The sequence below is a fragment of the Callithrix jacchus genome, chromosome 13, assembly GCF_049354715.1.
Source record: "Callithrix jacchus isolate 240 chromosome 13, calJac240_pri, whole genome shotgun sequence".
Lineage (NCBI taxonomy): Eukaryota > Metazoa > Chordata > Mammalia > Primates > Cebidae > Callithrix > Callithrix jacchus.
The window spans coordinates 56,173,173-56,190,565 of record NC_133514.1 but is presented as its reverse complement, the minus strand read 5'-3'; the positions used below and the strand labels follow the sequence as shown (position 1 = coordinate 56,190,565).

At 41.4% G+C, this 17,393-nt stretch overlaps 1 protein-coding gene across 3 annotated transcripts in view; it reads right to left on the bottom strand.

Annotated features, from left to right (window-relative positions):
- Nucleotides 1–17,393, bottom strand: part of LAMA1 (laminin subunit alpha 1) — a 177,656-nt gene that overhangs the window by 22,368 nt on the left and 137,895 nt on the right. For all 3 annotated transcript variants that reach the window (XM_008979513.5, XM_035270592.3, XM_035270593.3), the window contains exons 42-51: nt 16,783–16,899; nt 14,275–14,457; nt 13,808–13,962; nt 12,035–12,178; nt 10,732–10,865; nt 8,828–8,978; nt 7,646–7,770; nt 3,060–3,210; nt 2,195–2,339; nt 1,574–1,715 (exon numbers count right to left, since the gene is read on the bottom strand). In XM_008979513.5, the coding sequence (XP_008977761.4) occupies nt 1,574–1,715; nt 2,195–2,339; nt 3,060–3,210; nt 7,646–7,770; nt 8,828–8,978; nt 10,732–10,865; nt 12,035–12,178; nt 13,808–13,962; nt 14,275–14,457; nt 16,783–16,899 (1,447 nt within the window). The remainder of the gene's footprint in view (nt 1–1,573; nt 1,716–2,194; nt 2,340–3,059; nt 3,211–7,645; nt 7,771–8,827; nt 8,979–10,731; nt 10,866–12,034; nt 12,179–13,807; nt 13,963–14,274; nt 14,458–16,782; nt 16,900–17,393) is intronic.

Genomic DNA, 17,393 nt, shown 5'->3' with positions numbered 1-17,393 from the left:
CTGTGGTTCAGACTATATTCCTTGGGACTTTCCAAGATTCCTGGTAAAGAGAAGTGGGGGGCAGTGGAGAAGTGGATCTCTCTACAAAAGGCTGCTCATCATTGCAACTGAATGGCTACATCTCTGTGCCATGTAAGAGGATTCTCTAAAAGAACCTGACCTAAAGACAGCATGGCTACAAATGGACATCTGCTGACAACTAAGCCGAGTGGCCCATTTTAGACATTTGCTGACCCTAAGCTGAGTGGCCCATTTTAGACATTTGCTGACCCTAAGTTGAGTGGCCCATTTTACACATTTGCTGACCCTAAGCCGAGTGGCCCCTTTTACACATTTGCTGACCCCACTCCCTGCAAGCTGTCTTGCCCTGACTATTGGACTTTCATAAGTATCTTTTTTTTAATGGTGTGAAAGAAACTTAGAGCTTAATTACAAACAAAAATTACAAAACTGAGGACGATGAACCAGCCACACAAAGTTTCTGTAAATCGGTAAAGTCACAAAGATCAACATGAATCAGTCTCCACAGGATTCCACTGTACGTCCTGTGCCGTTCCATCCCACTCCTGATGCTGGTCTTGCAAGTTGCACATACATTATTCAGTCTAACCGCACAAAGGCTAATCCCGAAGAGTCTGCAGAAAGCATGATTGCTTTTCTCTTTTTTGCCTTTAAACATTCTACTATTATAAAAATGTCTAGAGAGGGGGATGAAGTGTGACAGCAAGTGGGGTCTCCAAATATTGCACAGTAACAAGATTTAGATGTTCTAAAGGCAGTACATATAAAATCACTAATTTTTCTGCAGAAGGCCTGCTTTGCTTCTCAAGTCATATGACACAGACTACTTTGAACAAATAAAAGCAGATGCTACAGGCCGAGCTGTGTTCTCCCAAAAGATGTGGGCAGTCTTGATCTTTCTGATGTGCAAATGTGACCTTCATATGGAAAAAGGTCTTTGCAGATATAATCAAGTTAAAGTGTGATCACTAGGGTAAGTCTTTATCCAACATGACTGTTGTCCTTATAAAAAGGGGAAATTTGGCACTTTGGGAGGCCGAGGCGGGTGGATCACGAGGTCAAGAGATCGAGACCATCCTAGCCAACGCGGTGAAACCCCATCTCTACTAAAAATACAAAAATTAGCTGGGCATGGTGGCACGCATCTACAGTCCCAGCTACTCAGGAGGCTGAGGCAGGAGAATTTCTTGAACCCGGGAGGCGGAGGTTGCAGTGAGCCGAGATCACACCACTGCACTCCAGCCTGGCACCTGGCAACAAAGTGAGACTTTGTCTCAAAAAAAAAAAAAAAAAAAGGGAGGGGGGAAATTTGGGCATAGGACACAGGCCAAGGAATGCCTGAAGGTACCAGAAGCTAGGAACATGGAACAGCCCTCAAAAGGAGGAAAGCCCTGCCAACACCTTGCTTTTGGACTTGCAGTCTCTAGAACTGGAAAGGAATAAATTTCCGTCGTTCAAGCCACCAGGTTTGTGATATAATCCATTCTCAGCTCTAGCAAGCTAATATGGTTGGAAATCAGGGACATGAAACTTCTGCAATTTAATATCATACCTTCCAACTCTTGACCTTGGTAATCCACCCACATAAATCGGATCCTTGTCTAGGCGGTTGAGGTCGGAAGATGCTCCCGGAGTCTCGCCCTGCTTGGTTTCTTTATCGCTGGTGTTATGGGCATCGGTAACTGCTAGGACTCCTAAAGGAGAGCGCAGTCAAGAGACAAGAAAAGGAAAATCCCTTTCCACGTTAAAGTAAAATGCAAACTTCTGACAACAGAGTTCATTTACAAAGACATATTCTTTTAGATTCTACAATGATCAGCTAATGTTCTTGGCTATGGAAGGACAAGTAAAAATCCTCTCTGCCAAAGTCAATACACATTGCTAAATGAGAGCAGTATGCGTGTGGAAGAAAATAGAGTGGATTTGACTCCTGATTCCAATTCAGCATTTCATGTTAAATAACACACTTGGAAATCACAGGCAAATGCACATGTAACACTCCTCCAGCAAAATGGGAATCCTGTTGGTTAGTATTCCAAAGACAACGACGGCTTTGAAGAAGACTATCATTCAATACCCAGGAAACTACTGTGGAATAAAGACTGCTGATTTTGAAAAGATTTCTATTCTTATGAGGGTGACCAACATCTGGTGACTCCATCTGTGCCCATACCTTGCTTCCGGTTTCGCTGGAAGGCAATTTTGTACCAGGTTCCATTATTATAACGTCTGTCTGTCAAAAGGGTAAGGGGTCCTGAACCCAAGTCAGTCATGACCTTCACTCTGCCATGAACCAGCTCGATGGATACAAAGTCTTTCTGTAAAGAAGAGAACACAGTTCCCCAGTTATAGCTTTATCCCAAGTTTCACTTTCTCTTCACGTCAGGGATGCCCAAAATCTTCTAAAGTCAAACTGAGAAAACTGGATCTGGCCCCACAGCCAGAGGTGTATTGGCTATGAAACCAAAAACGCCCAAAAAAGCTTTCTAGGACACTATACTAATAGAAATGAGACACTATTCATTGTTACCAAAATCAACAATTCAGTAAGAGAAATGGAATCTCCTTGCATCTTTTTCATTTAGACTGACAAGGGGCCAGTCCTAAAAAATAAAACCAGAAGACTGAAAGAACCACCAGCACATGAGATGTGAACGAGAACATGAAAGTCCCGTGGATGGAATTCAAATTATGTCACTGTGGTCACAGTGAACCCAGAACAAGACATATTATTCGAGCTCAAATTTTAATAACTAATGTCTAATCAATATCTGTAAAGACTAGAAGGCTGGTTTCTACTTGATGTTCTTCTATATTTTCTAAAGGGTCTGCAACCAATTTGTACTAACATAATAAATAATTTAAAATGAAGCAATCGTTTAGCACATATACATATTAATACTAGTATATGCTCACAAAAATTGTATGGTATACATATGTACATATTTAACTAGTAAATCCTCATTAAACATAAACAACCTCATAGCAATCTAAATATGTGTACACAGTAGGACCTAGGGCCCCATGAAGACTCTTACTGTGCCATATGAACCCAGGTAGAGAAGAAGTCCGTTAGGTGAAAAGGTACTAAAAAGCATGATTATCTGGGTCACGGTAGCCGGAAGTAACTTCTCCACAACAGAGTACCCACTTCCATCAAAATGGAAGGAAGGGTCTTCATTCTGGGAGCTGCAACAGAAGAGATGAAATAGAATCCATTCTCAGGAGGGTAGAGAGAACCAACAATGCAGTTACTGAGCTCTCTCTCACAAAGATTACAGTAGAGCTATTAGTTCCATAATTTCCTATCGAGTGTAGATGATAATATTTAAAAATATGCTTGCCATGAGAAGATGCAAGACAAATGCCCAGCTGCTTTATAAGGAAAATAAGGTTAATGTAGGCAGTATTCATTGTGGTAAAAAGACATTTCTTTACAGGAAGATAACTGCTATAAATATTTCATTTATCAACTGGATTTCTTTACTCTAATCTCCTTGAATGTAACTGTTGTTTCCTAATTCTGGTGCCTTCTGAATAATTTTTATATTGACATTTCACTCTGCTGATGAGATTTTAACTAATACCTCAGGTAAACTAGAGCTATGATGAAATACAAGTATGTGCCCATATACCAGAAGCATCATTTCACAAAACAATCACTGACATCCTCAAAAACCTGCAGGATGAGCTTAAAGACCCATTTCACACTTAGAGAGGAACACATGGGTTACAGGAGGTTTATAACGTAGCACAGCACATTCTCAGGTGAGTGCATTTCCTGGTCTCCTCCTCCAGCACAGCAAAGGGCTGTCTTAACTCACTAGTTAATTACAAAGCCATTCATCTGGAACAGATCATAATTATGTTCCAAAAATAATTTTCTGGAATATCATAAGGCTTGAGAGTGAAACTTGGATGAGGATGGTTTTGGGGTAGGAGTTTGAACTTTTCTCAGTTAGAGGTGTAACAACCAAGCTCAGTACCACATCTCCAAGCAAGGCAGTCTAACCAAACAGTAAAATTGTTTCCATGGATGATAAAACAAAGTAGAAAAACAAAAAATAGTGCTTTATGAAACCTGAAGTTTCAAATGTATAAATTACCTGCACGCTTGCTCTTTCAGAAATTTCTATCATGTAGTCTCTTTTAAGATTTGCACTGCATAAATTCTTCAATTGTGGTTTAATTCTTCAGTCTTTAATTCTTAAGCCTGTGGCTTCCTAGCCATATGTTCTATTGCTCTACCTCTTGGGCATCCACAGTTGCATGTGCCTAAGGATAGAGGCTCTAGACTACTGGGGTTCAAATCCTAGGCCCCCAACATACTAGCTGTGTGAACTTGGAAAAGTCACCTAACCTCTCTGTGTACCCTTCCCTTCACCTATAAAACCGGAATAACCATAAAACCTCTCTGGGAGGGCTACCCCAGGCAAAGTTCTTAGAACAGTGCCCGGCACACAGCAGATGTTCTTTAATTATTTTGCTGTGTTCAGAGGTCCTCCATGGGCTGGTCCCCATTTTTGCCTATGAAAAGCTGAGCCTCATAGATTAAAGTACCTTGTTCAAAGACACACCCCCAGGAATCATAAAGCTAGGTTTCAAGCAAAACTCCAGACATCTGTCTTGGTGCTCAGTGCACGGCCCTTCCCTCCCCAGAGTATGTTAGCCCTCCTCTCTCAAGAAGGTGGGGGCTTTGTCCCTCCCCAGAGCCCATGAGTCCTCCTCTCTCAAGAACTTGGGGGCTCTGCTACTGGGTTCTCTTCCTCAACATGACTTGCTGAAGTGCGGTGGCCATGAAGAGGGGGACCTTAAATGAAATGATGACTGAACACAATCGAAGACTTGTCCCCATGTCAGTTACTTCCCTGAACTTCTCCCAGAGCCCCATACTGGCTTCCCAACTGTGACCAGAGGCATATGTGCCTCAACAGTTGGCCCAGGTGCCTGTTCCCCAAGTGGGCCCTGCCTCCGTAAAGGCCCAGAACAAATGAAAGCTTGATTCATCACAGCACTTCATGGACAGCTCTGTTCCAGCCATAGAAATGCCCCATTCATTACCCACAGGTTCAAGTGGGAGCCTGCAATCAGGCAGGCCCGGGGTGATGCCCGTCCTCCGCAGTGCTCAGCCCCGTGAGTCTGGAAGAACCACCAGACCTCCCTGGTCCTCCTAGGGCTCCGTCATGAGATCCGGATAATCCTGATCTGACCTACTAGCATGCCCTGCTGCTGTCATGCAAGGGCGTGAGCTAACCCTGGCTCAGGCTTAGGATGCTACTTCTCCAACTATGGTCCCTTGCCACAGCCCATGCATTTTCTGCTTTCTATACAGGCATTTTCCCCTAAGTCATGAGATATCTGAGCCATGAGATATCTGAGGACACATGTGAGGCATGTGGGCATGGCCGGTACCTAGCAGAGGGCCCAGAACACAGGTGACTGACTTGTGTCAAAAACCAGCCGCATAGCCAGCACTCTCTCACAATGTCCACTTGTAAATAATGCAAGGATTATGCCTGTTAATTAAATAAAGGGTCTTTCCATATTTTTTGATGGGATTGTTAGAATCAGTGGTTAATTTTGTAATATCCTTTGAGAATGTAAGTGATTGCTTGTAATTACAAACAGTGATACCATGTACAAGTGTAATAATACATTCAAAGAGGAATAAAAACTTTCAGTTCATTTACTTGGTAATATAAATCACATTTAAGAGTAAACACACAAAAATTTTTTTTTAAATCTAGAAGACATAAATTGACTGTACTAATGATTTAGTAATGGCAAATGGTACACAAACGTGAAAGGGTCAAGGAATTACCATCTAAGTCTGCTAAAATTGATTGTTACTAGAATTAGGTTTTAACTCTTTGAACTAAAGTTTTTGTCTAACAGGAGAAGGGGTGCAAGGGGGACTTTACCTAAAATGAAGACAGTTCAATCAATTTACAAACAGACATAAAGTGCCAGTCTGTGCCTATGTCAGCACTTGACAAAGTATGTTGTATGAAACAAAAGCAACTCCAGACACATTTTTTTTTGAGACAGGATCTTACTCTGTCACCCAGGCAGAAGTGCAGGGGCTCAAGTGATCCTCTCACCTCAGCCTCCAGAGTAGGTGGGACTACAGGCACACACCACCATGACTGGCTAATTTTTGTATTTTTTATAGAGAGGAGGTTTCTCCATGTTGCCCAAGGTGGTCTCGAACTCCTGGGCTCAAGCAATCCACCTGCCTGGCCCTCCCAAAGTGCTAGGATTATAGGCATGAGCCTCATCTAGAGGCACCTTTTCCAAAAGGGTTCAAGGTCAAGTGAGTTCGGGAAATACTGCAACTCTGGAGCAGTGCCTATTATTACCTTGTGAGGCGATAACATTTTTTTTTTAATCATAGCTGCCAATTACAAAGCGATGCTTTTTCACACATTTATTGTAAAAAAAAAAAAAAAAAAAAAACAAGTCCTGTGACATTTACCTACAAAGTAAAGCCACATCACTGTAGGAGACCAGTGATAAACACTGATAAAATGTTTCAAGTTTATAAAGTATTTTCATACACATCATGCTGTGTGTTCATCACGATAGTTTTTAGAGGTGGGTAAGACAAGTATGATCATTTCTCTTTTCTGGAAAAAGAAACCAAACCTCAGTGAGGTGAAGAGACTTACTATCCAAAGCCACCAAAAAAAATTTTGGTGGGGGACTTGGGCCAGAAGTTTAAGAAACTTAGACTCTAAACCCAATATTTTTTTCAATCCTAAGGCCACAATCACCAAGCCTCTGGTCCTAAGTTTTTAAACAAGCAAAGGGAGGGGAAAATAGCTAAGAGAAGGCATAATAGACCTGACAATGACAAAATGAAAATTCACCTGTGAATTTCTAAATGTGCTGTGAGTTGCTTTATCTGATCTTGTCACTGCTCACTGTTAATTACAGATATCCATCTGGACAGAGCAGCCCATTAGACAAGATAAATTATATCAGATGTTACATTTCTCTAACGGAAAAAGGCGATTTATTGTCTTAATTACTAAAGTGATGGAAAACAGGTCTTACATACTTAAGGAGTTGCAGTTATTTTGTTATAAAATAACAGGGCTTGGGGGGAAGATGCTTCACTCGGTAAGATTAAGTCATTAAATGTCTTTATATCAATATATGCAAAAAGATATTGATTTTTCTCTATTTCTGAATGCATTTTATTTCTGGAATTATAGAACTTGGTTTGGAATTAAAAAGTACTTATCTGTAAAAATTGACCACACATGAAAAAATTCTTATCCTTGGAGGTATTTTCAAAATAAAAATGTACAATAATTTACTGAAGATTTGGCTGTGGCTCTCTGAGACAGAAGGTCGTTTGAGAAATTGTCTGAAACTTTTAGGATTTATGATCCATGATCAAAGCATACAAGATATAGGAAAAAGACTACTTCTTTTTAAAGGGTTAAAAATGATACCCGTGCTGCTCTCAGTAACTAATCCACATTATATCCTTTGCAATAAGACCAGCAATATCACAAACTCTGTCCTTTCTTGATGTGCATTTTTTAAATAAATTATTTCAGCATTTTTCAGATGTTAACAGAAAGACATACTATGTTCTAAATCATGGACTTCTTACCTTCCGAAGCACCCACGACACTTGCCTTCCCTTTCAATATAGTTCCACAGGCCGATTGATTTTCCATTCAGGAAGGCCTCTCCCAAGCAGCCTTTAAAATGAGTAACTTTCACAGCAGGAGATTTCTAATGCAAACAAACATAACCAATACATAGCTGACAAAGCGAAATAAATTCTCCAAGTGCACAAAATTTCTCCCTGGGAGCTTCAGTCTAACAGATCCAAATTTGTTAGAGAGAACATTAGAAAAAATGCCAATTTGTAATCACTGGATTTCCTTCCAGTTATGAAGTGGAATGAGTGATGACTGGGCAGGATCTTAAAGATCATCTCAGTGACCAGGGTTGATAGAGAAAAGCGTGTTGTACAGATGAAAAAACAGCCAGCCAAGAGTGTGATTGGTAGAGAGGGCCCAGTGGGACCTGAGACCTGGACTCCCACTTCAGAGCATTGAACCACGTCCAAATAAATGCAATTATGTTTGGTGAGAGAATAACCGATAGAATAAAATAAATATGGTGGGCATTTTTGCTAAACACTAATTAGTATTAATCAGCTACCAACTAGAGCTAGACTAGAGATAAAGAAACTTCACAGAAATTAACATGGAGCATTGAATTTCCTGTTAATCATTCAGAAAGAAACCCAAATAGCAAGATGAGCCATTGGCTTTTTCTCCATTTATGCTACAGATTAAGCATCACCCTTTACTATACAAAACCAACCCAACTCTGCAGAGGAACTGTCAGGAAGCAAAACAGCAGGAGCAGAAACATCTTCATCTGCCTAGGATATATTCCACCATCTAAACATATGACTCTTTTATTTACTTTTTTTTTAAGACCGAGTTTCACTCTTGCTGCCCAGGCTAGAGTGCAATGGTGTGATCTTGGCTCACTGCAACCTTCGCCTCCAGGGGTTCAAGCGATTCTCCTGCCTCCTGAGTAGCAGGGACTACAGGCATGCAGCACCAAGCCTGGCTAATTTTGTATTTTTATTAGAGATGGGGTTTCTTCATGTTGGTCAGGCTGGTCTCAAACTCCTGACCTCAGGTGATTGCCTGCCTGAGCCTCCCAAAGTGCTGGGATTACAGGCCAGAGCCAACCTGCCCGGCTCATGACTTTTATATATAGATAAAAATCAGCCAATCAGTCCTGTTCAGAAGAATTCTCAGAATGTTACCTTGATTTGTCCTCCAAGACCTCCGACGAACATGAGTGTTGAATTGTTTACGTCCAGAACCTTAGCTGTCCCAGGGGATTTACTTGTTTTTGTTGGTGGATTTTGATTTGAGTTTATTTCCTTTACACTCAGTGAACCCATGTTTCCAAATCTAAGGGTCACAAAGAATTGCAAAAGGAACTTTCAGAATTTCAAGTTGGCATACATACATCCCCATGTTTCCTGCACACCCACCATCCGCTTCTCCCAGAGTGCCCTGCAACAGCACCCCCTGCTGGTCTCCTGGCTTCCAGTCTTGCCTGCTACCCCAAAATCTTAAAGAGTAGCTCTTCTGAAACAGAAATTTCATCATGTTGCCTCCCTGCTTAAAACATTCGAGTTGAGCTAAACTGTATCTGAAGATATGTCTACTCTGTAAATATTATCCCATTTTGTAGATAAAAAAATTCCCAACACACCATAACATTATGGAAAAGTGAAAAGAAAACATACACTTAAAGCTGCTCAAAAAGTGATTACCTCTGGAGAAGGATTTTAAAAGGAAGAATTTTGCTTTGTGCCTGAATTTTAAGAAAATGCACCCCCCCACCTGCATTCTTATTTTCTGTCCTTGTCTACATGCAATGCACTGTCAGCCACATGCAATTTCTATCATGCCACACTTTACTCCTCTTTCCCGGGGAATAAACATTTTACCAGGTTGGCTGCCTTACATATAGACTTTCTAAAAGTAATATTCTTTATTTTTAATTTTTTTAGAGACGGGGTCTTGCTCTGTCTCCCAGACTGGAGTGCGGTAGTGTGATCATAGCTCACTGCAGCCTCGGCCTCCTGTGCTCCAGTGATTCCCTGCCTGAGGCTCCCAAGTAGCTAAGACTACAGACGCACACCACTGTGCCTGGATACATTTTTAAATTCTTTTAGAGACAGGGTCTCACTATGTTGCCCAGGCTAATCTCAAACTCCTTGTTGCTCAAACTCCTCCCACCTCAGCCTCCCAAAATACTGGGATTACAGGAGTGAGCCACCATTCCTGGTCACTAAAGGTAACATTCTAAAGGTAACCTAAACTTTTAGACATTTTAGGCATTCTAGAGGTAACCTAAACTTTTAGACATTTTAGGCATTCTAGAGGTAACCTAAGCTTCTCAGTTTTTTCTTCTTTTAATTGTTGATTTTGGTAACAAGTTAGTTTCTCCTGTACCAAGAAAAATAATCCATACCTTAATTTCTTTTTAAAACATTTTTTGAACTATTTTGTTTTTTTGAAACAGAGTTTCACTCTTGTTGCCCAGGCTGGAGTGCAATGGTGTGATCTCGGCCCACTGCAACTTCCACCTCCTGGGTTCAAGCGATTCTCAGCCACCTGAAGTAGCTGGGATTACAGGTGCCTGCCACCATGCCCAGCTAATTTTCTTGTATTTTTAGTAGAGACAAGGTTTCACCATGTTGGCCAGGCTGGTCATGAACTCCTGACCTCAGGTGATCCACCTGCTTCGGCTTCCCAAAGTGTTGGGATTACATGTGTGAGCCACTGTGCCCAGCCTTGAATTAATTTTTTATTATATATTGACAAATTATAGTTGTACATACTTCTGAGGTACAAAAGGATGTTATGATTTTTGGATATGATGTGGAATAATTAACCATCAATATGTGAACGGATAAAGAAAATGTATTTTATACACAAATACACAATGGAATACTACTCAGCCTTAAAGAAGAAGTAGTTCTGTCATTTGTAACAAATGCTTAATTCTACAGCTAACCTAAACTAAGTATTGTTTGGTTATAAGCTGACTTTCCAGAAGTTTCAAAGCCTATTACATGATGTTACAAGCATATAATTATTACAAGACACACTTTTAAAAAGAGAGCTGCTCTGAGAGAACATTATCTACCACCTGGCTGCATGGATACTGTGCCATCTGTCGTCATCAATGGGAAAGTCTGGAAACTCCAAGCGTGTTGACCCGGAGCCCAGGTCCCACAGGAGGGCCACTCTCCCTCGCCGCATCTCCACTGCAAGGAAATCAGACTGGGGGCAGGGCGTGAGCGGGGATCAGTTTACACAGTGGACTGTTTGCTGATCACCAGAACACTTTAAAGACTCAATTCTTATGGTGTTTTCTCTATGCTTAAAAATAAATGAATTAATAAAAAGCGAAACTGCACAATCTATTTTCTTTTGTTTGAAATGGTCCCCTCCCTAGAGCTGGGGCGTGACTCACAGACCTAGGGACATTTGCGCCTCACTGTGTGCCTGGCATGGCCCTCCTCAATGCCTCCCATAGAGTCCCCAGGAAAATTTGTTGAGGGTCACAGGCAGTCCACAGGGAGCACCAGGGAAGGCGCTGAGCTTGCTCGTTTTCCCAGTCTCCAAGGTAAGATACAGAAGTGAAATACGTAGTAAGACAGGAGCCATGAGACCCCACCCCTGTCATAGACTTGTGTGTGCTTTGCATCTGATCTCCTAAGAAGACATTTCAGATGCTACATGTGCTTGTGAACATCTTCTGCCCTACACACCCGAGGCTTCTGTTCTCATTGGCACACCCAAGGTATCAAAGACACCTTTTTTTTTGAGACGGAGTTTCGCTCTTGTTACCCAGGCTGGAGTGCAATGGCGCGATCTTGGCTCACCGCAACCTCTGCCTCCTGGGTTCAGGCAATTCTCCTGCCTCAGCCTCCTGAGTAGCTGGGATTACAGGCACGCGCCACCATGCCCAGCTAATTTTTTGTATTTTTAGTAGAGACAGGGTTTCACCATGTTGACCAGGATGGTCTCAATCTCTTGACCTTGTGATCCACCCGCCTCGGCCTCCCAAAGTGCTGGCAAAGACCTTTCATAGGCACTTGCCATCTGGGGACCACTGGAATCCTTGGCAAGAAAAACTTGAGGGAAGTTTAATGATTCTGATATTCAGTCACTCCAGGGGTCACAGGGGAATCACAAAAAAGTTCCATCCCCAGGGCTTGGGATTAAGATGGCATCCTTCAGAAATGTCACTTTCCTTCTAACAGGCATTCAATTTCGTCGTTTGCTCATTTTTAATCTAATGCTACCATTTTAACAAAGATTAGTCCCTATGGGAGATTTAGAGATTTCACTAAGGACTATTTTTTTTTACCAAATAAGTAAAAATTCAGAAAAATCTAGAAATGCATAAAAGACTCAGTGTTGTCTTTCAAATGTCCATAACTTACAGTGGTGCTGCTACCCAGGTAGAAGAGAAGATTATCAGGTTCGTGTGTCTTAACATTTAGTATTAAGGTGTTATAGTTAGTGGAGGAAATCTGAGGCTGGTAGGCCCGGACACAATCTCTGTCTGCAGACACAGCAACTTTAATCTGTAGAAGGAAAATGAAAGTGTCCCCATCATTTAGTGACACTCACCGGCAGCTCAGTAATGCTATTCTGTAATGAATTTTCACTGAGGCAGGTTTCTTCTCTTGATAATACACAATGATTCATGTTTAAAAAGTGACATATCAGATGGTAATATAAATGATTTCATTTAGTCAAGTGTTTAAACATGAGAAAATCAGTGTTAGTTTTTAATAAGTTATTTTATGTAGGAAATCATCTTGCTCACATGAGATTTAATTCCTTAAAGACAAGGATCTTATCACCTGGGAATCTTTTTGCCTGACACAGAGAGGATATTTGATCATCATTAGGCCAATGGAGAGGTAACACATTTATTCACTCGGCAAATATTTACAGAGAAATTATTGCACTTACTACATATTTCTTTGAGTAGCAATTCTTTGCATATATATCTTACATTAGTCTTAAAGAGTCTAAGTTTGGTATTAACCATAGCATCAAGAACCATTCCTTGGGCTTACATTTATTTATTTACTTATTTATAGACAGGGTCTTGCTCTGTTGTCCAGGCTGAAGTGCAGTGGTGTGATCATAGCTCACTGCAGCGTTGAATTCCTAGGTTCAAGCCATCCTCTGGCCTCAGCCTCCTGAGCAGCTGGGACTACAGGTTCATACCACTAAGACTGGTAATTATAATTATTATTATTATTACCATTTGTTTTTAGTAGAGACAGGGTCTCACTATGTTTCCTAGGCTCATCTCAAATTCCTGGTCTCAAGCAATCCTCCCACTTCAACCTCCCAAACCGTGGGAGTTATGAGTGTGAGCTACCATGCCCAGCCTATATGTATTTAGCAACTGTAACTGAAACAGATGGAAGCCAGAGCTCACGGTTACCAACATTCTTTTGCCAACAGCAAGGAAACTTGAGGGGAAAAGAGAGAACCCTGTGCTCCTTTTTCTTGCCTAGAAAGACTCAGGCAGACAAATGCAAGTCCAGAGGCTGCATTCGAAGTCCCCAGTCACATGACAGCTACACATTCTCTCAAAAGGAAACTTTTTTCCCTTAGAGCACAGCCAGTGCCATGTGCTGTGGGTAAAACATTTTCTCATGTTTGAACCACTCCAGGTGTCCAGTGCTTTAGGCATTTAGTGACATGGATTTGTGCAGCCTTCATGTGCATACAGACTGTTTTCTCAGACAACTCCAGGATAAGGCTCATACTATGCAAACATTTTAAAGACTACTTGGAGCATCAAAACTAAGTTGGTAAAATGAAGAAATATCACCACATGCAACCCATAAACTTAGAGTGATGCCAACCTGTAGATTTGACATGTTCCACATCATCCAGGCTAATAGTTTTAAATTTAGTCTACAATGATAAATCTCCATACAGACATAGAGATCTCTTTGCTAACAACATTTTGAAGTATGATGAATAAAAGCAGAACTCAAAGAAAATGAAGCTAGTTATTGGCTTTAAATATACCTAGACAGGGCTGTGAGGAAGCCCAGATTATTGGGATCTGGGTCTTTGGGAGTCCTAAGAGACCCAGTGTGACTGAAAGCCGTGTCTGCATGAATTCCTGGGGACCACACATGACTGAGAGCCCAGTTATGAAAGACACAGGGCCCCAAACTCACAGAAGCTGCTTGTTTCCGGGCCTGGCTGATCAGCAGTTTAATTTCTGATAGGTTTCTGCTCAGATTCTCTTCTAACACCTTCAAAGGCTTCAACCGATCAAACAAAAGGTTGGCTTGAGTTTCCACATCTTTAACTTTTCTTCCAGCCAACAGAGCTAACAAATACAAGAAGGCAAGGGGTGGCAAGGAAGTTGGAGAGGGGGGAAAAGATTATTAATTCTCCATTAACAATGCACTAGGTAAAACAGCACCCTAATAATCAAATCCATGACATTTCGTACATAGATAAAACATGCACCAGTAGCATGCACTGCCCATGGCCCTTCTCTTTATACAGGCTAATCCAGATGTTGGCATCCTTTTACTTCTCAGAAACGTGGTGAACAATGCACCACTGTGTGTGCTTAGCTAGCTCCACATCTGCATGATGCAGACGGTCACAGCTGGAAGGAAGGGCACTGACATACTGGCCATGGTGGAGTCCTGCAGTAGCTGGTGCGTCTCTTGCAACGTGGTGTTGACCCTGGACAGGCTGGCAGATGTGGTCAGCAGCTCCCGGCTCAGCTCCACCACGTCCCTCAGCGTGCTCACCGCACTCTCACTTGCAGACGTGGCCAGCTCTTTGGTTCTGGCTCCTTTGTCTCTTATACCTAAAATAAATATATATATAAGCACGCACTTCGGTGCTTACACACAGAGAAAAGAATAAAATTACACCAAACGTAATTTCACACAGAAATATATTATTGTCCTGTTACTTGATTGTTTGCTTTTTTTTCTTTCAGGCAGTGGTCAATGGCCTAAGAGCTTCTCGTTTTTAATGGCAATATTAAAGCTGCATATCAATATTAAGGCTCCCCTTTTAGGTACAAATGAAATAATTTTTGTTAATAATGCTCTAGAGTATTATTTCAATACACAGTGGGATCACAAAAGCAATGGCCAATCACTGTGTGATCAGGGTCTTACGTGTTAATTAGCTAAACTTCTTTATTTGAGTCCTTTTCCATCACCCCCTTCTCATCTTCATGAACCATGTTCTCCACATCCTTTCATGACTGGATAATAAATATTTGGATCCTAGGTCTGCAACTATGGTGAAAATGCCTTAGGTTAGAGGAATAGGTATTTGCCCACATTAACTGACTGCTGGAAGTAATAGCAGAACAACGCCTACACACCCACTCAAGGTAAATTGGAATTCGGTTACTCTAGAAAATCTGGGTGAGGATTTGTTTGTGTTTGTTTGTTTGTTTGTTTTTTGAGACAGAGTCTTGCTCTGTTACCCAGGCTGGAGTGCAATGGTGAGATCTTGGCTCACTGCAACCTCCAATTCCCGAGTTCAAGTGATTCTCCTGCCTCAGCCTCCTGAGTAGCTGGGATTACAGGCACATGCCACCACATCTGGCTAATTTTTTTATATTTTTAGTAGAGGCATGGTTTTACCATATTGGTCAGGCTGGTCTTGAACTCCTGACCTCGTGATCTGCCCACCTTGGCCTCCCAAAGTGCAAGGATTACAGGCATGAGGCACCATGCCCGGCCCTGGCTGAGGATTTTTAAAAGGCACTATTATTCATTTTTGAAGTATTAAATCACACACAAGTGGGGCAAAACATTTACAGCAGAAAAAGCTGAAAAAGGAGTATACGGGTGGCCTTTTCACTTTTCTTACGACTTTTCTATAAACTTGAAATTATTTTCAAATAACAACGTTATTAAGCATTTAGTCAAAATATACCATAGTGTCCTTATAAAAAAGAAAACAAAAAAAAATCTTCCAGATCAGAAAATGCTCTATTGTTCAAGGTAAGAAGTAAGGCCAATACAGCCATGCCCAGTTTCCCCAGGTAACTTCCATGCTTACAAACAAAAACCCTGCAGACAGAAGGACTTTGAGGCTTCCTGTTTTTAATGGCTTTAAAGCATTTTAAAGTGCTCCTTTGAGCACTTCAGAAGACTTTTTCAAAAGATACTAAGAAAAAAAGAACGGGCACAGTGGCTCAGGCCTGTAATCCCAGCACTTTGGGAGGCCAAGGCCAGAGGGTTGCTTGAGGCCAAGAGTTCAAGACCAATCTGGGCAACAAGTGAGACCTGGTCTCTACAAAACAACAACAATTTTAAAAGTAAAAAACAGGGCAGGCATGGTGGCTCATGCCTGTAATCTAGCACTTTGGGAGGCCAAGGTGGGTGAATCATCTGAGGTCAGGAGTTCGAGATCAGACTGACCAACATGGCAAAATCCCATCTCTACTAAAAATACAAAATTAGCTGGGTGTGGTGCATGCCTATAGTCCCAGCTACTCAGGAGGCTGAGGCAGGAGAATTGCTTGAACCCAGAAGGCAGAGGTTACAGTGAGCTGAGATTGCACCACTCCATGCCAGCCTGGGTGACAGAGCAAGACTCCATCTCAAAGACAAAAAAAAGGAAAAAACAATAATTCATTTGTATAACACTGTAAAAAATTATCCTATTTACAATTTTAATGAATACCACATTTCTAAATCGTCAGTGTGAAAGTGATCAGTGAGCCCGATGTTTTCCTGCCTCACCAAAGAAGATGGTCAAGCAAGCAGTCTTCAGTTTGCCACGTTTATAATGAAACTGGCATTTTCCCCTAAGGCAGGTAAAGCACATTCCAGATTCTTCACTTGCTGACTTTCAATGGTCCTTCTTCCTCTAAGCAATGTGTCAAGCCCATTTCAAAAGTAAGCAACTCAGATGGTACTATGCAATCTCTGCTTTTAAGCCTATAATTCTAGTAGTTTGATGCATGTGTTGTGACATTATTTTAAAAAGCAGTGATTTTCATTTCTAAATCATGTTCCTTTGCAAGTAAAAATTCTGCCAATCTTAGTCTGATTTTTTGAGCTAGAGCCTTGATCAGTCTTGAGGCAGGACTTCCTTATGCTCCTGGGTGACGCTTTTACAATGAGAAGACATTATTTAAAGCAAGAAAGTCCTTTCCACTTACCTTCAGGAACTGCTCTAAGTATCAAGAGTGATTCATTGGTCTGCCTGGTAATTTCATCAGCATTCTCTTGAAATCTGTTTGTCTTATTTCTCAGTTCACTCAGTTCCAGTGCAATACCTATTTAAAGGGAGAAAAGTGTTTCCTTTGAGGTTAGCCTACTAAAAAGTTGCCTAGGCAACAGCTTTATCATTCTTGACCATCTACAGAATCCATAGCTTTCTAAAGAGACTCCGGATATTGACAGTTTTCCCAGCAAAACTGAGCACCATTCATTATAGAAATTGAGAGTGTATTTCTAGCTTGATACATCATTTTCTCTAGTTTGTTTGTTGACTTTTTCACTAACATTTCTACTTGAGTTTCATGTCTGATTTTACCAGAGCTCAAGGATGAAGAGCTGTGTTTAAGTCACTCAGTCTTAATCAGATGCACTAACTTCCTATCCCCACCTGAACCTTGACCACCTTTCTCCTCGGGGTTGTAAAACCCCTAAGGTGGGAGTCTTCCTCACAATCTCCGACCCGTGTCTCTGGCCGATCCTCTTCCCTTTCTATTCCCTTCTGGCCACCCAACTGGAACTCAACTCAATCTCCTTCTCAAGTTTGATCACA